Source organism: Cottoperca gobio, chromosome 13, assembly GCF_900634415.1.
Source record: "Cottoperca gobio chromosome 13, fCotGob3.1, whole genome shotgun sequence".
NCBI classification, from domain to species: domain Eukaryota; kingdom Metazoa; phylum Chordata; class Actinopteri; order Perciformes; family Bovichtidae; genus Cottoperca; species Cottoperca gobio.
In genome coordinates this window covers 25937027-25961695 of record NC_041367.1, presented here as the reverse complement: position 1 = coordinate 25961695, position 24669 = coordinate 25937027, and the positions used below count along the sequence as shown (strand labels likewise).

At 46.6% G+C, this 24669-nt stretch overlaps 1 protein-coding gene across 1 annotated transcript in view; it reads right to left on the bottom strand.

Moving 5' to 3' along the window:
• Window positions 1-24669, bottom strand: part of fat3a (FAT atypical cadherin 3a) — a 116553-nt gene that overhangs the window by 15371 nt on the left and 76513 nt on the right. The window contains exons 15-23 of the mRNA XM_029445966.1: window positions 23810-24024; window positions 21359-21496; window positions 18875-19018; window positions 7279-7476; window positions 5305-6106; window positions 3071-3205; window positions 2730-2884; window positions 1728-1967; window positions 386-632 (exon numbers count right to left, since the gene is read on the bottom strand). Coding sequence (XP_029301826.1) covers window positions 386-632; window positions 1728-1967; window positions 2730-2884; window positions 3071-3205; window positions 5305-6106; window positions 7279-7476; window positions 18875-19018; window positions 21359-21496; window positions 23810-24024 — 2274 coding nt within the window. The remainder of the gene's footprint in view (window positions 1-385; window positions 633-1727; window positions 1968-2729; window positions 2885-3070; window positions 3206-5304; window positions 6107-7278; window positions 7477-18874; window positions 19019-21358; window positions 21497-23809; window positions 24025-24669) is intronic.

Genomic DNA, 24669 nt, shown 5'->3' with positions numbered 1-24669 from the left:
AATTTCATGAACATTATTTATGTCCCAAATTATTATTCAACTTATTAAATGGAAGGTACAAAACAATTGCATATCAATTCTTCCCTTTTTGAAGTCTTGAATCATGTAAGGTTTAATTTCAGAGTTTAAATATGTTTAAGATAAGACGGGAACCTCGTATAACTATAATGCTCATAATGCAGAACTAATGCTCAGCTAAAGTGAAAGCTTGTCACTTGATCACATGACATCACAGCAAATCATATGATTCCTAAATAAGAGTGTCTTTTGACATAAAATATTTTCACCACACTAAACACATTTGTTATCACATTTCATTAAATAATCAATCACTTGTACAGGACCTTCAGTGTGAAGCGGCTGTGCTGTAGTTTCTGTTACTCACCACCAGAGGGCAGGCTGGTGCAGGTGGCTCCATTGCGACAGGGCTGCTGCAGGCAGGCGTCAGGATAGAGGATGCAGCCCAGCTTCAGCTCCGTCAGTCCCACCACCTCTGCGTATCGCGAGCGTTTGTTCTGGAGCGGCAGCTCGTTGTTGTTCAGCATGACCGAGTCCAGGCAGCCCTGGAAGCCCTCGAGCACCCGCGGGTCCTTCTGGGAGTCCATGAGGCTGCGAGAGTTGGGGTGCTGCACCTGAGGAGAGAATGATCAGAAATTCATACATGAACTTACAAAGATACCCTGAAGGTGTGAACACACACACACACACACACACACACACACACACACACACACACACACACACACACACACACACACACACACACACTCACACACACACACACTATTTGTGAGAACTCATTCATTTCCTTTAAAATAAATAAATCCTATAGTTTGCAGGAGTCAATAGTTACAATTTCTTCCTAGAACTGGACAGATTTAAAAATGAATCACAAACTACTGCTACAGCTTCTAATATTCAGAAAATTCAGAAGAAAAAATGCTAAATACATATTACAGCCACAGTGTTTGGGTTGATTGAAGGCTGGTTTTACCCACCCTGCTGCACCGTGGCAACAGTAAACAACAATAAATTGCTATCTCACCATTGAGTGTGATCCTCTGTCTCTATTTACGTTGAGATACTAATAAAGCTGAGAGCCGACTCGTAGGGGGCTTTCCGCAATGGCATAGAATTGGTTTCAGGAGTCGGGGTGAGGTACAAATAAATAAATACATTTATAAACACTTCTACTTTCCTCTCTTGGTTTACAAAAAGTTATTTAATCTGTGTTTTTAGTTTTCAGTACATTTAAATCAATCACTCGCCTGGATGACACCCAGGGCCAAATAAGTCTTCAAAGCACTCTGCATGACTCACTGCTGCTCGCTGAGCTTTCTGCTCCAAGCACATACTAACATCAACTCAGATCTTCTCTCTTCTGGACAGTAAGAAAGCAATGTTCAGAGGGACTTTAGTAAGATGATAAAGGTGAGGGGAAAAGATATAGGATAAAATGATGTCACCTATCTGTGCCAAGGGCCCATTGTTGTGTACCCAACATGAACATGACAACTGGGAACAGACTCTGTGTAGTGTGTGCAGGGTAGCCATTCACAGACTTTGATCACACAGCAAAATAATGGGCAGCATAGAAAAACTATATTTACTATTTGACCAATACGTTTTGCCAATTAGGAGTGCTCCATTAATTATATATGTTAAAACAAAAGCTGAGGAGCCCTTACATGGCTGCCACTGTGTTACCATCTAACCCATGTACTGACCAGTGCTCCAAAGTAGATGGTTCTGTCCGGAGCGAGTGGTTGTATGAATGGTGGTCCACGGCGTCGCTCAACATAGCTGTCATCCAGCGCCAGGCTGCTGAAGTTGCGATTCAGCTCCAGTGCCACCGTGTGCCAGCTGCCATCATTGATACGACGGCCGGAGATGCCCAACATGTCGGGACTGTCACCACCTCCACCACCGCCACAGGCCAGCTGGAACCACAGCTTTCCCTCCTCCAACTGCCCACACACAGTACAACCATCATCATCGTCATGTTCGCTTTATGTCTTCTATCAAACTCCCTTGTTAGGATCATTTTCATGGAAAGTGTATGTTTGTTCATTCATTAGCAACATTACACTAGATGCTTCTGCAGCTTCATACATTTTAACGTCATAATTTGCCTTAGTTAGTGTGTTAGTGTTCTGGGAAATAACAGACATGTGTGATTAATATGACACCAAAGTAAAAATTATCATAATATGGCCATTTAACAAAATGACATGCATTTGAAAAAGTATCATTATCTCCAAAGTCTTAGACAAAAACAACTGTTGTCTAATCAAACAAATATAACTAATAATCATGCATAGCCAGTTTTAATGATTCATAATATCTCAGGGCTTATCTACTTAGCCTGGCAATGAAGGAGTTGTCTGAAATATCTGGCAAATATATCTAATAATTACATCCAAAACGTATATTTATAATATCGTAATGACTTATAATAACTGAATGTATATATATATATATATATATATATAATGTTTATATCAATAACAAATATTTATCTTATATATGGTACATTCCAACATATTCAAAGATTATTTAATCCTTAATTTCCTTCACAGTCTGATTGGTCAGATCAGCAATTACCCCTTAAAAATACCAGAGCCTAGAGCAGCACATGTGTGTGTGTGTGTGTGTGTGTGTGTGTGTGTGTGTGTGTGTGTGTGTGTGTGTGTGTGTGCGCGCGTGCGTGTGTGCGTTCGTGTTTGTACCTTGAGCACGGTGCAGGGCTCAGTGTGTGTGTACATAATGATCCCTCTGCTTTGCAGTGTTCTGATCCTGAGGCTGAGTTTCAGCTCCGTCTGCAGCCGGTCAGACAGTCTGTACTTGATGTAGCTGTTACCTGAGAAACTCAGAGACGAATGACCTGAAAAACAAAAAACAAATTCCAGAGCAATGCACAAGTATGTATACATGTTATTGTAAGCATATTATAAATGTTCTTTTCAAACTTTTAAAGTTTTTATTGCATGTTTTATTTTCATACATCAAAAATATTAACACAGACTTGAGTATTTTGTGTGTTTCCTCTCTGACACACACACACACACACCTGCACACTCTCCCAGTTTGCCCGGTGGACACTGGCATGCGTAGCGCCCTCTGGAGGCCTCAACTGAAACACACTGCATGTCTGCTGGACACGGCTGGTCCTCACACTGTTCTGACAGGACAGCACAGCTGGCATCTGTACACACACGAGGGCAGAAACAAAATACACTTACCATACTACCATGAGGAACATGAAGTGACAGCATGACAGCCTTAAAATGTAGTTTGTCCCTTTAGAAAATGATTTAATATTCAGCACTGTGGTAGTGGGGTGTGGTTACAGCGCTGCCTGCTGGTGGAAAGATGTGAGTGTCTCAGCTGGAGGTCAGACAGCTGGACACAATCAGGTAATCAGTCACACACTATCAGGTGGTGGTCACCTGGTTCTGGTCTCTTGCAGTAGGCTGAGACCTGCAGGAGGGACGTGTGCAGCAGAGAACGGCCTGGGGACTTTATGAGAGACTGTTGGAGCGTGGGGTTTTGTTTTCCTGGAAAGGCTGAAGAGCTGCACCATTTACCAAACCTTCTTCTTCCGTTTATCTGGGTGAGAGCAGGAGTGTCTCACAAGCATGTATTCAGAAAATCAGCACTAACAAATGAATGGAATAATGCACTGTGCACACAAAGTAATATTTACGCAAGGTTTAGGTAAAATACTTAATTCAGAATTAAAACTTTATAAATCCGTTTGCAGATTTCCAAATCACTTAAGTTAAACCAGCGTGTTTAATAACGGTTTTATCTGGATTTTACCATAAACAAAATCTGGGACTCACAGTGACAATTGTGTTTTAACTTACTTTGTACAACAAGGACAAAGGGTCTAAAAGTTTAACACAACTCTAACAATTAGGGAAACGCGTTATCTGCTATTTTAATTCAGCTATTTTATTTCTGCTATTTTTATAATGGTACTTCAGACTCATTTACATCAACACTGTGATTATTGTACTGTAAATGCTCTTATTCTGTCTAATCTTGTACTAATCGTTATGTTTTTGCTGTGAAGCACTTTGGGCTGCAATTCTTGTATGAAAGGTGCTATACAAATACAGCTTATTATTATTATATGACCCTTATGGGACCATGAATGAACTACAGAATGTATTTCCTGTTTTATGCACAAAATGTATTTATGCATGTAATGCATGTAAATGTATTTTGTGCCACAACATGTTTCTTGGCAGAACTGTATAATGTGCACTCATGCACCTTGGAGCATTGAATGTGTGAAGTGACATGTTTCTTATCACAACATTCCTTTGTATTACATAATACATATGCATTTGATAATAATTATACTACAACTATAATTAAATCTTTACCATGTCATTACTATTTGCAACACATTATTACATTAGTACACTGGAAAGGAAATGTCATGGCCCTTAAACAGCATTTTATGCATTTCAATGCAATTTCATGACACCTGATAAGCACCGTGTCTCATGAGAGTACACTTGTGACACACGAGGTGCTTTGTGTGTAGAGTACATGCTGACTTTACAATGCATGCACACAATGTCTGCCAAAAGACACTTTAGTGCATTTCATCATTGGTGTAACATTCTAAACAGTAAAATAATGTAATGATGTTGTCAATTAAAAAATATATAAAATTGATTTTCTTCAGTATGTGCTGCTCAATGCCTTCCATGTGCCTCATTGTGCATTATGTGCATGACATGCATCATGCCACTGCTGAAAGCTTTACAGTCACATCTGCCCTGAGGTAACACACAAACACACACACACACACACACACACACACACACACACAATTCAGTCAGAGTTGTAGATTTGTGTTGTCGTGGAGTGAAGCAGAAATACATCTCTACACTAATTGAGCTTGTCTTAGTATGGAACATCCCATCCTACCCACAGTATTCTACTGCTGCAGGAACAGAGATGGCACTACTTTGAAATGAATGAATGAAAAACATAAAAGGATAATGTGAGTTACAGCTGCTGACCTGTCCTGACATCAAACCATGCACAGGAAATGTGGCCCCGCCCTAGTTGACAGCGAGTCGAGTCTCATTTCCCAACGGAGTGGCACTCGGCAGCTTCTCAACGGGTGCCAAACAACTGCCGTCCGCTTTCCACAGTTTGTTGAGCCGAGACGTTAAGGGTTTATGGGAAATGATGTTCCGGCCAGGATTTCCTTACTTTTGGAACAAAACACAGAACTTCTAGTTTCACACCTGGGCACATTTACTAGAAGTTATCACTCACCATTACATGTGCAGCGTGAAGTCCGATGGAAGCGTGGTGAAACGAAGCTGACCCGCGGCGTGCTGTATGTAGCCAGGCTGTGTGAATCCAAGATGATGCTCTGTTCGCACTGCGCGCCGCGACACTCCAGCCCCGAACAGTTCTTATCTAGGATAGCTGAGACTCTGAGGACCTCCTCCAGCTGCCGGCGTGATGCGCTGAGTTTCTGGGTAAGGTAAGCAGCCTTGTAGTACCCGCCCCCTGCTGTTTCCACGGCTACGAGCATGTCCAGTTGTTGTGTTCCGCCGACAGGCTGCAGACTGAGCAGGTGCAGCGAGTCCTGCTGCTGGGAAGCAGCGGCCTTCTGCAGAACTTTCAACACACTCTTCAGGTGCAACGCCACAAAGTCTTGTGGTGCCACGCTCTCAAAGCGCACCGTCACTGCCTCACGCAGCATCTCTGGTGTTGCCTGCTCAACATGCACGCTCACGGGCACAGGCACCGCGAAGCGGCCGTCACTAACGCTGGCGTTGAGGGTATACCTGCCTGCATCCAACCCACCCAGGGCGATGATTTTGCCGTCACGAGGACTGATCTTAAAGAGACTGCGCTGGGCGGGGGGGGCATGGCCAAAGGTCAGCACATCATAAGGGTCAGCGTCAGTGGCGTGCAGCTGGCCAATCACACCACCAGGAAACTCGTCCTCCATAGTGACGATATGGACTTCCAGTGGCAACGCTACTGGCCGATGAAGGCTCTCCTCAATCACCCTGACTGTCAGCATGGAGGAGGAGGACAGACGAGGCTTCCCCGAGTCGGTCACCTGGGAGGAGGAGGTAACACCAAGAAGAGGAAAGCAGATCATGAGGAAAGACAGGAGAACATGCATGGAAAAGAAAAGTAGACAAGGAAATGAATGTATAAGAAGACAGGAGAAATGAGTTGGTAACACCTCTATTTGATGACATCTCTTCTCTACATTCTTCACATCACATTAATGTATTACTGTATCTGTAACCACTTATCCTTTACAAGGTGGGCTGACATTGGGCAACAGGCAGGGAACACTCTGCTGGACAGGTGGTCAGACAACCACAGTGACACATAGAGACAAACATTCACACTCACATTCACACCTACAGGCAATTTTAGAGTCAACAATTAACCTAACATGCATGTGTTCAGACTCGAAAAACACCCTAACAGAAGGGCCCAGGCCAGGTTGTGGGGGGATAATGCTAACCATTGTGCAGCCCTTCACATCACATTCCCAGGTGGGTTGACACGACTTTTACTCCATTAAATGCACTGAAGTAAGTTGTACCTGTAGGAGTAGTACTCTTACTTGGGTAGATTTTTAAAGAAAAAATATAACTATTATTACCCAGTACGTCTCTCCTCCAGCAAGGCCATGACTAAGGTTCAGATGAGACAAAGTATCCTTCTGCTCACTTTTTTTCTCTTTCCACTGCCAGAGTATGGCTATCGAATAGTGCTAGCAGCTAACATTACCAGACGGTCTGAGGTCAGCAGAGAACCATGCTGCCGCTAAACTGACAGAGAACAGTGTGTCTGTTGTGTCAATGCTGATAAGTTTAATGCTAGATACTAAATGATTTATTTGGACATGAGGGATATAACACTTCAACCGCAGGTGGTCTTGCTAAAGTAGAAGTGAAGAAGTGTTTGAGAGTCTCATCATTATCTCCTAATTAGTCTAAATGAGTCGTCTGATATGAGACACTTTCAGGCAGATTAGAGGCTGATTTGGACACTTTTATAATTGGGTTCATTTGGATGGAGTGACTAGATGTGTTGACACTCATTATATTTACTTTTTTGCTAAAAGCCATCATTGTGAAAAGCGTATTTAAATGTGTTGTTATTTACATTACATTACAGTTCAATTACCTGATGCTTTTGTCCAAGTGACTTACAATAAGTTCACAATTGTATTTAGTTGTGACTACAGCAGCTGTGCATGTGTGACTCTACCTGGATCAGAATCACATATTTAGTTGCCAAGTCCCTCCTGAACACTTGGTTGGCCACCAGTGTTCCATCTTTCTCCAGCAAAAACTCTCCGCCTTCGTTTCCTGACAGGATGCGGAAGTCAAAGGGCGGGCCATTGTGGGAGGAGTCCTGATCGATGACGGACAGCTCCAGGATGCTGGTGCTGATTGGCTTGTTTTCCTGGGAGAGGGGACACATCATTAGAAAGCGCCACCTGTTTGTGGTGACGTTATGCATGCTCACAATATGATGTTTGTTTCAGCAAGAGGATTGAATAGTAATTTCATATTTAATACCTTGAAAATACAAAGCCAGAGATTTTAGTGTATAATTGAGTCATTGGTATTGATAACTAACCCTGCCACTCCCTGTGCAGATATATTATTTTAGTCAGACCCCGAGGGAAGTTATTCTTTATGATAAAAATACAAACTTTTGATATCCACTTGATTTGTCTAACTCAGACGATTGAAGCAGGAGTTTGGCTCTCCAGTGTTTTTAAAATTTTCAGGTCATATTGGAGACCTAAAAACTAAAGAGACAGAAGTAACAATCATCTCAACGATGCTAGGTTTTAGTATCAGTTTGACATTCATGTCCTTCTGTCTTGGTAAAGTAAAGATGATGCATATCTCTTTAATATCTTGCAATGAATGCAGAGTTACTTGTGGTTCCTAGAATCTCAAAAGTACAATGGGAGACAGAGACTTCAGCTATCAAGCTCCTCTCCAGTGGAACCAGCTCCCAGTTTGTGTTTGGGAGGCAGACACTCTCTCCAAATTTAAGATCAGGCTAAAGACTTTCCTCTCTGATAAAGCTTATAGTTAGGGCTGGCTCAGGCTTGCCTTGGACCAGCCCCTAGTTATGCTGCTATAGGCTTAGACTCCTCTCCTCCTTCTCTCCCTCTCCACTCCTCTCCCTCTCTATCTGTATGCATTTATGTAAATGTTACTAACTCAGCATTATTTTTTGGAGACACCGGGAAGCCTTTTTGACATTATCCTGGATTCATCCTTTTTTCCTTTTTGATCACACCATCATTTCTGTCACATGGATGTTGTATTTGTACTATGTTGTTTATCCTGTACACACCTCATCTATTACAGTCTGTCCGTCCTGGGAGAGGGATCCCTCCTCAGTCTCTCTCTGAGGTTTCTAACATTTTCCCCCTTTAATTGTCGGGGTTCTTTTGGGAAGTTGTTCCTTGTGCGATGCGAGGATCTAAGGACAGAGGGTGTTGTATGCTGTACAGAAGGGGTCACTAACAGGCGGACTACGGTCCGAGACCGGACCCAGACGCCGACCTATCCGGACCCAGACTTATAATCAATAAATTATTAAGGGATTTTCAATGTTGACGGGGCGCTTCTATTTTAACCGGCGCAGCTTTACTCATTCTGAAGAGTTCTCACTGGTTTAGCGGTTCAGGAAAAGACGGAGAGACGAGAGAGCCACAGACAGGGAGAGAAGATGGAGAGACAAGTGAGCCACAGACAGGGAGAGAAGACGGAGAGACAAGTGAGCCGCAGACAGGGAGAGAAGACGGAGAGACAAGTGAGCCGCAGACAGGGAGAGAAGACGGAGAGACAAGTGAGCCGCAGACAGGGAGAGAAGACGGAGAGACAAGTGAGCCTCAGACAGGGAGAGAAGACGGAGAGACAAGTGAGCCGCAGACATGGAGAGAAGACGGAGAGACAAGTAAGCCGCAGACATGGAGAGAAGACGGAGAGACAAGTGAGCCACAGACAGGGAGAGAAGATGGAGAGACAAGTGAGCCGCAGACAGGGAGAGAAGACGGAGAGACAAGTGAGCCGCAGACAGGGATAGAAGACGGAGAGACAAGTGAGCCGCAGACAGGGAGAGAAGACGGAGAGACAAGTGAGCCGCAGACAGGGAGAGAAGACGGGAAGACAAGTGAGCCGCAGACAGGGAGAGAAGACGGAGAGACAAGTGAGCCGCAGACAGGGATAGAAGACGGAGAGACAAGTGAGCCGCAGACAGGGAGAGAAGACGGAGAGACAAGTGAGCCGCAGACAGGGAGAGAAGACGGGAAGACAAGTGAGCCACAGACAGGGATAGAAGACGGAGAGACAAGTGAGCCGCAGACAGGGAGAGAAGACGGGAAGACAAGTGAGCCACAGACAGGGATAGAAGACGGAGAGACAAGTGAGCCGCAGACAGGGAGAGAAGACGGGAAGACAAGTGAGCCACAGACAGGGATAGAAGACGGAGAGACAAGTGAGCCACAGACAGGGAGAGAAGACGGAGAGACAAGTGAGCCACAGACAGGGAGAGAAGACGGGAAGACAAGTGAGCCACAGACAGGGAGAGAAGACGGAGAGACAAGTGAGCCACAGACAGGGAGAGAAGACGGAGAGACAAGTGAGCCACAGACAGGGAGAGAAGACGGAGAGACAAGTGAGCCACAGACAGGGATAGAAGACGGAGAGACAAGTGAGCCGCAGACAGGGAGAGAAGACGGGAAGACAAGTGAGCCACAGACAGGGAGAGAAGACGGAGAGACAAGTGAGCCGCAGACAGGGATAGAAGACGGAGAGACAAGTGAGCCGCAGACAGGGAGAGAAGACGGAGAGACAAGTGAGCCACAGACAGGGAGAGAAGACGGGAAGACAAGTGAGCCACAGACAGGGATAGAAGACGGAGAGACAAGTGAGCCGCAGACAGGGAGAGAAGACGGAGAGACAAGTGAGCCACAGACAGGGATAGAAGACGGAGAGACAAGTGAGCCACAGACAGGGAGAGAAGACGGGAAGACAAGTGAGCCACAGACAGGGATAGAAGACGGAGAGACAAGTGAGCCACAGACAGGGAGAGAAGACGGAGAGACAAGTGAGCCACAGACAGGGAGAGAAGACGGGAAGACAAGTGAGCCACAGACAGGGAGAGAAGACGGAGAGACAAGTGAGCCACAGACAGGGAGAGAAGACGGAGAGACAAGTGAGCCACAGACAGGGAGAGAAGACGGAGAGACAAGTGAGCCACAGACAGGGAGAGAATACGGAGAGACAAGTGAGCCACAGACAGGGATAGAAGACGGAGAGACAAGTGAGCCACAGACAGGGAGAGAAGACGGGAAGACAAGTGAGCCACAGACAGGGATAGAAGACGGAGAGACAAGTGAGCCACAGACAGGGAGAGAAGACGGAGAGACAAGTGAGCCACAGACAGGGAGAGAAGACGGGAAGACAAGTGAGCCACAGACAGGGAGAGAAGACGGAGAGACAAGTGAGCCACAGACAGGGAGAGAAGACGGAGAGACAAGTGAGCCACAGACAGGGAGAGAAGACGGAGAGACAAGTGAGCCACAGACAGGGAGAGAATACGGAGAGACAAGTGAGCCACAGACAGGGATAGAAGACGGAGAGACAAGTGAGCCACAGACAGGGAGAGAAGACGGAGAGACAAGTGAGCCGCAGACAGGGAGAGAAGACGGAGAGACAAGTGAGCCGCAGACAGGGAGAGAAGACGGAGAGACAAGTGAGCCGCAGACAGGGAGAGAAGACGGAGAGACAAGTGAGCCACAGACAGGGAGAGAAGACGGAGAGACAAGTGAGCCGCAGACATGGAGAGAAGACGGAGAGACAAGTAAGCCGCAGACATGGAGAGAAGACGGAGAGACAAGTGAGCCACAGACAGGGAGAGAAGACGGAGAGACAAGTGAGCCACAGACAGGGAGAGAAGATGGAGAGACAAGTGAGCCGCAGACAGGGAGAGAAGACGGAGAGACAAGTGAGCCGCAGACAGGGATAGAAGACGGAGAGACAAGTGAGCCGCAGACAGGGAGAGAAGACGGAGAGACAAGTGAGCCGCAGACAGGGAGAGAAGACGGGAAGACAAGTGAGCCACAGACAGGGATAGAAGACGGAGAGACAAGTGAGCCGCAGACAGGGAGAGAAGACGGAGAGACAAGTGAGCCACAGACAGGGATAGAAGACGGAGAGACAAGTGAGCCGCAGACAGGGAGAGAAGACGGGAAGACAAGTGAGCCACAGACAGGGATAGAAGACGGAGAGACAAGTGAGCCACAGACAGGGAGAGAAGACGGAGAGACAAGTGAGCCACAGACAGGGAGAGAAGACGGGAAGACAAGTGAGCCACAGACAGGGAGAGAAGACGGAGAGACAAGTGAGCCACAGACAGGGAGAGAAGACGGAGAGACAAGTGAGCCACAGACAGGGAGAGAAGACGGAGAGACAAGTGAGCCACAGACAGGGATAGAAGACGGAGAGACAAGTGAGCCACAGACAGGGATAGAAGACAGAGAGACAAGTGAGCCACAGACAGGGATAGAAGACGGAGAGACAAGTGAGCCACAGACAGGGATAGAAGATGGAGAGACAAGTGAGCCGCAGACAGGGAGAGAAGACGGGAAGACAAGTGAGCCACAGACAGGGAGAGAAGACGGAGAGACAAGTGAGCCGCAGACAGGGATAGAAGACGGAGAGACAAGTGAGCCGCAGACAGGGAGAGAAGACGGAGAGACAAGTGAGCCACAGACAGGGAGAGAAGACGGGAAGACAAGTGAGCCACAGACAGGGATAGAAGACGGAGAGACAAGTGAGCCGCAGACAGGGAGAGAAGACGGAGAGACAAGTGAGCCACAGACAGGGATAGAAGACAGAGAGACAAGTGAGCCACAGACAGGGAGAGAAGACGGAGAGACAAGTGAGCCACAGACAGGGAGAGAATACGGAGAGACAAGTGAGCCACAGACAGGGATAGAAGACGGAGAGACAAGTGAGCCACAGACAGGGAGAGAAGACGGAGAGACAAGTGAGCCACAGACAGGGATAGAAGACAGAGAGACAAGTGAGCCACAGATAGGGATAGAAGACGGAGAGACAAGTGAGCCGCAGACAGGGAGAGAAGACGGAGAGACAAGTGAGCCGCAGACAGGGAGAGAAGACGGAGAGACAAGTGAGCCGCAGACAGGGAGAGAAGACGGAGAGACAAGTGAGCCACAGACAGGGAGAGAAGACGGAGAGACAAGTGAGCCGCAGACATGGAGAGAAGACGGAGAGACAAGTAAGCCGCAGACATGGAGAGAAGACGGAGAGACAAGTGAGCCACAGACAGGGAGAGAAGACGGAGAGACAAGTGAGCCACAGACAGGGAGAGAAGATGGAGAGACAAGTGAGCCGCAGACAGGGAGAGAAGACGGAGAGACAAGTGAGCCGCAGACAGGGATAGAAGACAGAGAGACAAGTGAGCCGCAGACAGGGAGAGAAGACGGAGAGACAAGTGAGCCGCAGACAGGGAGAGAAGACGGGAAGACAAGTGAGCCACAGACAGGGATAGAAGACGGAGAGACAAGTGAGCCGCAGACAGGGAGAGAAGACGGAGAGACAAGTGAGCCACAGACAGGGATAGAAGACGGAGAGACAAGTGAGCCGCAGACAGGGAGAGAAGACGGGAAGACAAGTGAGCCACAGACAGGGATAGAAGACGGAGAGACAAGTGAGCCACAGACAGGGAGAGAAGACGGAGAGACAAGTGAGCCACAGACAGGGAGAGAAGACGGGAAGACAAGTGAGCCACAGACAGGGAGAGAAGACGGAGAGACAAGTGAGCCACAGACAGGGAGAGAAGACGGAGAGACAAGTGAGCCACAGACAGGGAGAGAAGACGGAGAGACAAGTGAGCCACAGACAGGGATAGAAGACGGAGAGACAAGTGAGGCGCAGACAGGGAGAGAAGACGGGAAGACAAGTGAGCCGCAGACAGGGAGAGAAGACGGAGAGACAAGTGAGCCACAGACAGGGATAGAAGACAGAGAGACAAGTGAGCCACAGACAGGGATAGAAGACGGAGAGACAAGTGAGCCACAGACAGGGATAGAAGACGGAGAGACAAGTGAGCCGCAGACAGGGAGAGAAGACGGGAAGACAAGTGAGCCACAGACAGGGAGAGAAGACGGAGAGACAAGTGAGCCGCAGACAGAGATAGAAGACGGAGAGACAAGTGAGCCGCAGACAGGGAGAGAAGACGGAGAGACAAGTGAGCCACAGACAGGGAGAGAAGACGGGAAGACAAGTGAGCCACAGACAGGGATAGAAGACGGAGAGACAAGTGAGCCGCAGACAGGGAGAGAAGACGGAGAGACAAGTGAGCCACAGACAGGGATAGAAGACGGAGAGACAAGTGAGCCACAGACAGGGAGAGAAGACGGGAAGACAAGTGAGCCACAGACAGGGATAGAAGACGGAGAGACAAGTGAGCCACAGACAGGGAGAGAAGACGGAGAGACAAGTGAGCCACAGACAGGGAGAGAAGACGGGAAGACAAGTGAGCCACAGACAGGGAGAGAAGACGGAGAGACAAGTGAGCCACAGACAGGGAGAGAAGACGGAGAGACAAGTGAGCCACAGACAGGGAGAGAAGACGGAGAGACAAGTGAGCCACAGACAGGGAGAGAATACGGAGAGACAAGTGAGCCACAGACAGGGATAGAAGACGGAGAGACAAGTGAGCCACAGACAGGGAGAGAAGACGGAGAGACAAGTGAGCCACAGACAGGGATAGAAGACAGAGAGACAAGTGAGCCACAGACAGGGATAGAAGACGGAGAGACAAGTGAGCCACAGACAGGGAGAGAAGACGGAGAGACAAGTGAGCCACAGACAGGGATAGAAGACGGAGAGACAAGTGAGCCGCAGACAGGGATAGAAGACGGAGAGACAAGTGAGCCGCAGACAGGGAGAGAAGACGGGAAGACAAGTGAGCCACAGACAGGGATAGAAGACGGAGAGACAAGTGAGGCGCAGACAGGGAGAGAAGACGGGAAGACAAGTGAGCCGCAGACAGGGAGAGAAGACGGAGAGACAAGTGAGCCACAGACAGGGATAGAAGACGGAGAGACAAGTGAGCCACAGACAGGGATAGAAGACGGAGAGACAAGTGAGCCACAGACAGGGATAGAAGACGGAGAGACAAGTGAGCCGCAGACAGGGAGAGAAGACGGAGAGACAAGTGAGCCGCAGACATGGAGAGAAGACGGAGAGACAAGTGAGCCGCAGACATGGAGAGAAGACGGAGAGACAAGTGAGCCACAGACAGGGAGAGAAGACGGAGAGACAAGTGAGCCACAGACAGGGAGAGAAGACGGAGAGACAAGTGAGCCACAGACAGGGAGAGAAGATGGAGAGACAAGTGAGCCGCAGACAGGGAGAGAAGACGGAGAGACAAGTGAGCCGCAGACAGGGATAGAAGACGGAGAGACAAGTGAGCCGCAGACAGGGAGAGAAGACGGAGAGACAAGTGAGCCGCAGACAGGGATAGAAGACGGAGAGACAAGTGAGCCGCAGACAGGGAGAGAAGACGGAGAGACAAGTGAGCCGCAGACAGGGATAGAAGACGGAGAGACAAGTGAGCCGCAGACAGGGAGAGAAGACGGAGAGACAAGTGAGCCGCAGACAGGGAGAGAAGACGGAGAGACAAGTGAGCCACAGACAGGGATAGAAGACGGAGAGACAAGTGAGCCACAGACAGGGAGAGAAGACGGAGAGACAAGTGAGCCACAGACAGGGAGAGCAAGAAGGTGAGACAAGTGAGCCACAGACAGGGAGAGAAGACGGAGAGACAAGTGAGCCGCAGACAGGGATAGAAGACGGAGAGACAAGTGAGCCGCAGACAGGGAGAGAAGACGGAGAGACAAGTGAGCCGCAGACAGGGATAGAAGACGGAGAGACAAGTGAGCCGCAGACAGGGAGAGAAGACGGAGAGACAAGTGAGCCGCAGACAGGGAGAGAAGACGGAGAGACAAGTGAGCCACAGACAGGGATAGAAGACGGAGAGACAAGTGAGCCACAGACAGGGAGAGAAGACGGAGAGACAAGTGAGCCGCAGACAGGGATAGAAGACGGAGAGACAAGTGAGCCCATTCAGGGATAGAAGACGGAGAGACAAGTGAGCCACAGACAGGGATAGAAGACAGAGAGACAAGTGAGCCGCAGACAGGGAGAGAAGACGGGAAGACAAGTGAGCCACAGACAGGGAGAGAAGACGGAGAGACAAGTGAGCCACAGACAGGGATAGAAGACGGAGAGACAAGTGAGGCGCAGACAGGGAGAGAAGACGGGAAGACAAGTGAGCAGCAGACAGGGATAGAAGACGGAGAGACAAGTGAGCCACAGACAGGGATAGAAGACGGAGAGACAAGTGAGCCGCAGACAGGGAGAGAAGACGGGAAGACAAGTGAGCCACAGACAGGGAGAGAAGACGGAGAGACAAGTGAGCCGCAGACAGGGAGAGAAGACGGGAAGACAAGTGAGCCACAGACAGGGATAGAAGACGGAGAGACAAGTGAGACGCAGACAGGGAGAGAAGACGGGAAGACAAGTGAGCCGCAGACAGGGAGAGAAGACGGAGAGACAAGTGAGCCACAGACAGGGATAGAAGACGGAGAGACAAGTGAGCCGCAGACAGGGAGAGAAGACGGAGAGACAAGTGAGCCACAGATAGGGATAGAAGACGGAGAGACAAGTGAGCCACAGACAGGGAGAGAAGACGGAGAGACAAGTGAGCCACAGACAGGGAGAGAAGACGGAGAGACAAGTGAGCCACAGACAGGGAGAGCAAGAAGGTGAGACAAGTGAGCCACAGACAGGGAGAGAAGACGGAGAGACAAGTGAGCCGCAGACATGGAGAGAAGACGGAGAGACAAGTGAGCCGCAGACATGGAGAGAAGACGGAGAGACAAGTGAGCCACAGACAGGGAGAGAAGACGGAGAGACAAGTGAGCCACAGACAGGGAGAGAAGATGGAGAGACAAGTGAGCCACAGACAGGGAGAGAAGATGGAGAGACAAGTGAGCCGCAGACAGGGAGAGAAGACGGAGAGACAAGTGAGCCGCAGACAGGGATAGAAGACGGAGAGACAAGTGAGCCGCAGACAGGGAGAGAAGACGGAGAGACAAGTGAGCCGCAGACAGGGAGAGAAGACGGGAAGACAAGTGAGCCACAGACAGGGATAGAAGACGGAGAGACAAGTGAGCCGCAGACAGGGAGAGAAGACGGAGAGACAAGTGAGCCACAGACAGGGATAGAAGACGGAGAGACAAGTGAGCCACAGACAGGGAGAGAAGACGGGAAGACAAGTGAGCCACAGACAGGGATAGAAGACGGAGAGACAAGTGAGCCACAGACAGGGAGAGAAGACGGAGAGACAAGTGAGCCACAGACAGGGAGAGAAGACGGGAAGACAAGTGAGCCACAGACAGGGAGAGAAGACGGAGAGACAAGTGAGCCACAGACAGGGAGAGAAGACGGAGAGACAAGTGAGCCACAGACAGGGAGAGAAGACGGAGAGACAAGTGAGCCACAGACAGGGAGAGAATACGGAGAGACAAGTGAGCCACAGACAGGGAGAGCAAGAAGGTGAGACAAGTGAGCCGCAGACAGGGAGAGAAGATGGAGAGACAAGTGAGCCGCAGACAGGGAGAGAAGATGGAGAGACAAGTGAGCCACAGACAGGGAGAGAAGATGGAGAGACAAGTGAGCCGCAGACAGGGAGAGAAGACGCAGAGACAAGTGAGCCGCAGACAGGGATAGAAGACGGAGAGACAAGTGAGCCGCAGACAGGGAGAGAAGACGGGAAGACAAGTGAGCCACAGACAGGGAGAGAAGACGGAGAGACAAGTGAGCCGCAGACAGGGAGAGAAGACGGGAAGACAAGTGAGCCACAGACAGGGATAGAAGACGGAGAGACAAGTGAGCCGCAGACAGGGAGAGAAGACGGAGAGACAAGTGAGCCACAGACAGGGATAGAAGACGGAGAGACAAGTGAGCCACAGACAGGGAGAGAAGACGGAGAGACAAGTGAGCCACAGACAGGGATAGAAGACGGAGAGACAAGTGAGCCACAGACAGGGATAGAAGACGGAGAGACAAGTGAGCCACAGACAGGGAGAGAAGATGGAGAGACAAGTGAGCCACAGACAGGGATAGAAGACGGAGAGACAAGTGAGCCGCAGACAGGGATAGAAGACGGAGAGACAAGTGAGCCCATTCAGGGATAGAAGACGGAGAGACAAGTGAGCCACAGACAGGGATAGAAGACGGAGAGACAAGTGAGCCGCAGACAGGGAGAGAAGACGGGAAGACAAGTGAGCCACAGACAGGGAGAGAAGACGGAGAGACAAGTGAGCCACAGACAGGGATAGAAGACGGAGAGACAAGTGAGGCGCAGACAGGGAGAGAAGACGGGAAGACAAGTGAGCAGCAGACAGGGAGAGAAGACGGAGAGACAAGTGAGCCACAGACAGGGATAGAAGACGGAGAGACAAGTGAGCCGCAGACAGGGAGAGAAGACGGAGAGACAAGTGAGCCACAGACAGGGAGAGAAGACGGAGAGACAAGTGAGCCACAGACAGGGAGAGCAAGAAGGTGAGACAAGTGAGCCACAGACAGGGAGAGAAGACGGAGAGACAAGTGAGCCGCAGACAGGGAGAGAAGACGGAGAGACAAGTGAGCCGCAGACAGGGATAGAAGACGGAGAGACAAGTGAGCCGCAGACAGGGAGAGAAGACGGAGAGACAAGTGAGCCACAGACAGGGAGAGAAGACGGAGAGACAAGTGAGCCGCAGACAGGGAGAGAAGACGGGAAGACAAGTGAGCCACAGACAGGGATAGAAGACGGAGAGACAAGTGAGGCGCAGACAGGGAGAGAAGACGGGAAGACAAGTGAGCCGCAGACAGGGAGAGAAGACGGAGAGACAAGTGAGCCACAGACAGGGATAGAAGACGGAGAGACAAGTGAGCCACAGACAGGGTGAGAAGACGGAGAGACGAGTGAGCCTATTTTATTCATTTTCTCTTTTATTTTTAAATGCAGCCCGAGAAGAACATTATACATATCTACAGTATTATATATCTGTATAGTTAAATGTTAAGTGACAATAAATATTGTCTAAATGTTTTTGAATTTTACTTTCTTTATTTTATTTCACAGTCAGTTGTTGATTACGTGCAGACGTTGATACAGCTGCTATGCTACTTCAATATACTTCAATTTTATCTATACACATTATGATGTTCCGGACCTTTGTTTGCAGAAATTTTCTCTCACTGGACCTCTTTGAATTTTAGTTGAATACCCCTGCTGTACAGTCTGTAAAGCCCACTGAGACAAATGTGTCATTTGTGATGTTGGGTTATATAAATACATTTGATTTGATTTGCTGGCAGCAAGTAAAAAGGCCATTACAGAATACTGTCTTCAGTTCCACTGCTGGCCTCTTTGTCAACATTGTTAAACACCTACATCTTATAGACCACATGACCAACTCCATACAAAATGTTTATAGATAATAATAATTTGAACTCATTGTGAAAGCACTTTATAACTAGTAGCGATGTGTGTGTTCATCTGTTGAGGCGTGACAGTGGATACATGAGAGGGGAAGGGGGCCGACTGAGCTTATGTACAGAGCCCAGGTTTCTGTTCTTACTGAGCAATAAGAGCCACCGATGGCGGAATTTTAGGCGGTCTTTTCTTTCATTAATAAATCACCTTCTTATCTGTATATTTAAGTGAATATCAGGTCAGTCATGAGGTTTACCTGTATGACAGTAGTGAGGTTGGCGGGGGAGAAGGTGGGCGGGTTGTCATTGATGTCAGAGATGTCTATGTTGACCATCACAGTGGACGACATGGGTGGGATTCCACTATCCAGAGCTCTGATGGCCAACGAGTAGCTGGGAACCTAGAAGCACAGACACAATGGCAGATATCTAAGAACATTATAATATCATGAACTGTTGTGGAAAATGATACTAACACAGACATCCTACATTAAAAAAAACAAAAAAAAACCAACAGGATGATTTTATATTCTTATAGCCTTTCCTTGTGCAGAAACTTTGTCCTGAGGGTGGCAGTAGATGATAGGAAAAGTGTATTCAAATCTAAAGGTATAAATGTGCTCATGACATCTTCCTATAGTCTTCCTTTTAAATTTATCTTGTGGATAAATGGGCTGATGGATTTCTTTGACTGAAAATTCTCAACCATTGGCTTTGCCTGAGCCAGAAGCCTGGGCTTAATTTAAGCCCTTTGAAATTCTGTCCAAACTGGATTTTCCAAATAGTCTCTCTGTTGCTTTGATAGGACAATTCCAGCACAACTTGGGTCTTATTTTCATTGTTTTGGCAATTAACATGTTTTGTAACATTGTACAAGCCAATAGCTCTGCGATGTGGTTAGCTTGTTTCCTCTTCTGAATCTGTTTGTCTAACCTGGAGATTTGTTTCTAACCGGCCTGATAAGATTGTGACAGTGTTCCAGTGACCAAACCTTCAAATTAGCTTGAATTTGTGATCATATGTGATCTAGGATAATAGGATACACAATTCACATATTTACACATTGACAAAATCACACATTAAGCAATAATAACAGATGCTAATCAAGTTGGGCTTTTCATTGCCTGTCTACAATCACTTGGATAAGTGTCAAACTAAACAGCTCTGCGAGGCAGAGAAAAAGCTTCCTGATTGCTTTGGGGCCTTTGATCCTTCGAAACCGCTCTGACATTACTCACTGGATCAAAGCTTCATTTTATAGAAAAAAGTGCACACGCACACGCACACGTACACGTGTACACACACACACACACACACACACACACACACACACACACACACACACACACACACACACACACACACACCTTGTTCCCCTGGCTTGCTGCTCAGTCTTCCCTAGACCTGCAGCAGGATATTTATTTCTGTTTTTCCATATTGCTTTATAATAAAGAGCTAATGCAGCATGATGAGGAGAAATGCAAAAGCAGCAACTAAACAATATTCTGCTGCCTGAGACATGTGAAAAAACAAAGCTCAGTAGTAAACAAGTATGACCTGCTTAGCAAAGAGACAGTGGGGGGAGAAAATAGAAGAGCCAGCATGGAAATAAGAGGAGGAATTACAGTACATATAAACACACACACACACACACACACACACACACACACACACACACACAGTATTAATGCATAAGGACGGACACATCAGTATTGCACACACTTGACACACAGGGAAAGCTGCTGCTCTCTGTGTGATAACCCCAAACACACTTTCATCAGCCACAAGCTTTGATCCCCACACCCTGCACCCTCTTTCTGAGCACGCTCAGATGCCTCATCGACCGCACTCTTGAATACTTTATGATAGAAATATGAACATTTCTGAAGTTTTCAAGCACAGCGTAGGAGAAGGAAGCAAAGAAGAAGCAGAAGATGAAGGAAAAAGAAGAAGGGGGAGAAAGAGCTCAGAGGAGGGGGGAGGCAGGGAGGGGTGTTCATGCCTTCCATCCTTTTTCCTGATGAAAATTAAAGAGCTCATATTCAGAGCTGCTTTGTGCATGTGTTTCCTGTTCAAGTGTGATTAGTTGCCATCTGGTCAGGGATCCTTCTTCACAGCAAACAATCTCCCAGTGAGCTCATCAGCTGCCAACAGCCTCCTTCTTTACATCAAAGACAGCAACTATGAGAGCTCACACTGCAGGTATTCACTCACTACAGCAGCTCATTTCCTACTCTGCTCTGCAAGGAGACGGTCAACTCATAACACCAGGACTGTACTAATAACCCAGAAACATGAGGCATGAGGTAATAATCTGCTGAATAAAACACAAAGTAAGAAGATCAAATTTGAGTTGATGTTTAGTTTGCATTTCATGAAAAATGGGATCATTAATCGTAGACTGCTGCAATTACTTCCATATAACTTCAGAGTTGGTTTCTGCTGGTTTTAGTTCCAGGTTGATAAAATATACCCATTCAAAAAGGCTAGCATATATTTCTTCTTTTTTTAAATCCCTTGTCTGCTGCCAGCTGCTAATTATAGCAATTGTAACTAATAAACGTTATTACTGTAAGAAACTTGCAAAAAGGTCAAAATGAAACTCAGCTGGTAACTAGTTACCTGCTGAAAAACACTTTCAGTTTGATATTTTACAATAAATATACATCAACATTCATGCTAATAATGTGTGTGTGTGTGTGTGTGTGTGTGTGTGTGTGTGTGCGTGTGCGTGTCCTCACTGTCTCACGGTCCAGTGGCTTGTTGACCTTGATGACCCCATGGAGTTGGTCAATAAAGAACTGGTTGTCTCGGTCTCCGCTGATGATGGAGTAGAGGATGGCTCCATTCAGCTGACTGTCAACGTCCTCTGCTACCAGCTGAAAACACACAAACACACACGCAAGGTGAGAAAAATGGACAGTCAGACATTTTGTTCATTTTTCCTGTCATCAATTATGAGCCTTCTCCGTTTCAAATGTCTCCTCTGCCAACCTTTTTACCAACCCAACCTCTCACTTGAGGTGATGAGATGAGTCTGTGTGCTCAATACACTCTGGCAACAGGATTTCTTTGTCTATAAATGTCATTTTTAAACTGTAAAACAGACTAAGAGTGTATATATTCTTAAATAAGACTAAACAGAAAACAGCTGCACGTGCAACATTCAGAGAGGGATGCTGTGAGACTAACAATCTGAGGATAGATGTGTACCTGCTGCTCCGCTTTGGTATATAGCTTTACTAACATGGAGTAAGCACTGCATTATGATGATTTCTATTACAATTCACCACTAAATACATTTCACAGATGTTACAATATATTTCAGTGCCTGTTGATGCTGTAACATTAATTATGGATGATTTAACCCATTTTCTGAAAATACCGTGTTCCTTCCATCACTGCTGGACATTTTCCAAAGCATGCTGTACTGTTGGCTTTGACAGTGATTTTCCTTCAGTACCATAATGTGAGAACATTATGAAGAGCAAGTGACAGGAAATTGAAACATGTTAAAGATAAGTGATCCGTTGTGCCGCCTTTATTCGTTTGACAATGCTACATTATCAGTAGTAGTAAAGTTAATAGATTTTTAAAGTGTGCATTACCACACAAGGATAAGGTGTGACACACATATAAGCAGATGTATCTGAATGTTGGGAAAATACATAGAAAATGTTAAACACTGTTTTGCATTGGAACATGGTCAGCAGTGATGTTCTGAAGCACGTAAAAACACAGAAATGGTCCTTTTATTTTACAACTGCTACAACTGTAAGTGTTGCCCATATCTCAAAGAAATTACATAAAACATGAAACCTGTATTTCTGCATTCTGAATTCAAATCATTTATATTTGCTCACAATTCCTTCCGCCTTGCACCAAATGTGCGTAAAATGAGTTTGGATACATTTGACGGTATCAGTCACACAAAATAGGTTTAACTTAAACATCAGACGTAACAATTTAAATAACAAAAACAACACATTTTCAAATTCTTCTAAGTTATTACATTATGAAGGAGCATTATTATGAAAGAAAGCGGTTTTTAACTGGTTAGTTTAACTGCTTATTACTTATCACCATATCAGTTAACATAACACTTGCTTTCCAAATAGAACATTTTGTTAGGTGATGTCAGCAGCACGCTCTATAGTCAACTTTCATTTAGACATTAAGGTTATTTTAGACCAGTCTTTCTCTATTCCAGTGATAAGAGAAAAAACGTGCCCAGTACTTTATTCACATAGACTATTATTGCTATTTTATAGATACAAGCAAATAAGCAAACCCACATGTCTTTAAAAATGTGAGTGTATTAATTAAACAGGTGACAATGGCCTCAGGGCTGCCTGGATACTCACCTGTTCTCTCTGTGAAGCTCACCAAATAAACCACTAAACCACTAAATCCTATCAAACCCTGGGAGACCAGTTAACGTCAGAAACTCAATAATTGCCAACATCTAGGTGGTGAAGCTGATGAAAGCACCACACACAGCCATTACTTTACTGTCAGAGGGAACAATCTTGAAGTGCATGACATCCACCCTGATACACTGTATACCTCTATCTACTGAAACAGCATCAGTATAAACAAGTGCGCTCACACACAAACACATTCACTTTCAAGTCTTGCCACATATTTCAAGGCACTGAACAGAGCAATTTCACTGAGACAAGCCACATGTCTCACCATATCTCTTCTCAAAGAAAAACACAAAGTAGCATATAAAGAGAGAATAACTAACACTGACAGAAAGCTCTAAATCTCCTAGAACAAACAACATAACTACGATTTTGCTAGAGCCTTCTTAAGGGTATCTTGTGAGTAAAGTTTGCCTAAGGCACTAAAGGAATGCTCATGGGGTGTCCAATATGATTACATTAGATTTGAATTTTTCTAGTTTAAAAGGGAACATTTGTGGTGCTAAAGAAAAGGTCAGAAGGTCGACCCTCCTGAATATACAGGGCACATTTTACTGAAATACAGCCATTAAGAAAGTGTTGGTGAAGGGGATTTTTACACCATCGTGGTGCGACAGAAAAAGTCATGGGTCCATCAAACATATTAAGAAATCATCGTTTTTGGACCATATACATCCATCAGATCATATGTTCATGAAGATATAGCGAGTAAGTGTAAAACATATCTTGATGAAAGACCACCTCACATGCAGGACTGGAACCTACCTGGACGACAGACTCTCCAGTGGTGGCATCTTCTGACACCACTGCAGTGTAGAGGTCACGGCTAAACATGGGGGCGTTGTCATTGATATCTGTCAGATTTATGTTTACTGTCGTAATGGCACTCAGCGGTGGTGTGCCCCCATCACGAGCCTCCACTGTCAGAAAGTAGTCCCTGCAGGTCTCATAGTCCAGAGGCTGGGCAACTAAAATGGCACCTGAGCAGGGGGAGGAGAGAGAGGGAACAGAAATGTGCATTTGAATAAATGTAAAGAGCAGAACGTAAATCAAAATAGCATGTGGACGTGGAATGAAAATGTTCTCGCCCACACAAGTCTACTGTCAAATGAAAAACACATCGCTTGGCTGTTTGTGGCGTTTAAGGAGTAAAAGGTCTATGTATCTGACAGCTGTAACTACCAAAGCTGACACACCTTATTTATCACAAGATATTTGATCCAAATACTGAAGTGTTAAGTAGAGATCATAATAAAATGGATAATGGCTAGTTCAAAGGTGGGTGTGGTCCGAGCAAGGGGGCCGGAAGAAGGGGGGTAAGAACAGGGGTGGGCACATTTGCTAGTGTATATATACTATATATTAACACTATATTATAAATGAATACATTATGTCAAATATTTCCCTGACTTTCGCATCAGATTTCAGGACATTTAAACCAGCCAGTGTTGAATATGGTTAGAATGTTCCCTGAGATACCTTTGTATGTTTCTACTTTGCGATGGGAATGGAGCTCATTTGTCACTAACTATTACACTTAATCCCCAAATGGACAGCTTGCAGTGTTCATGTGTGTTACAATACAAAAGTGAAGGGGGGAAGGTGAAAAGGAACATGTTATAATG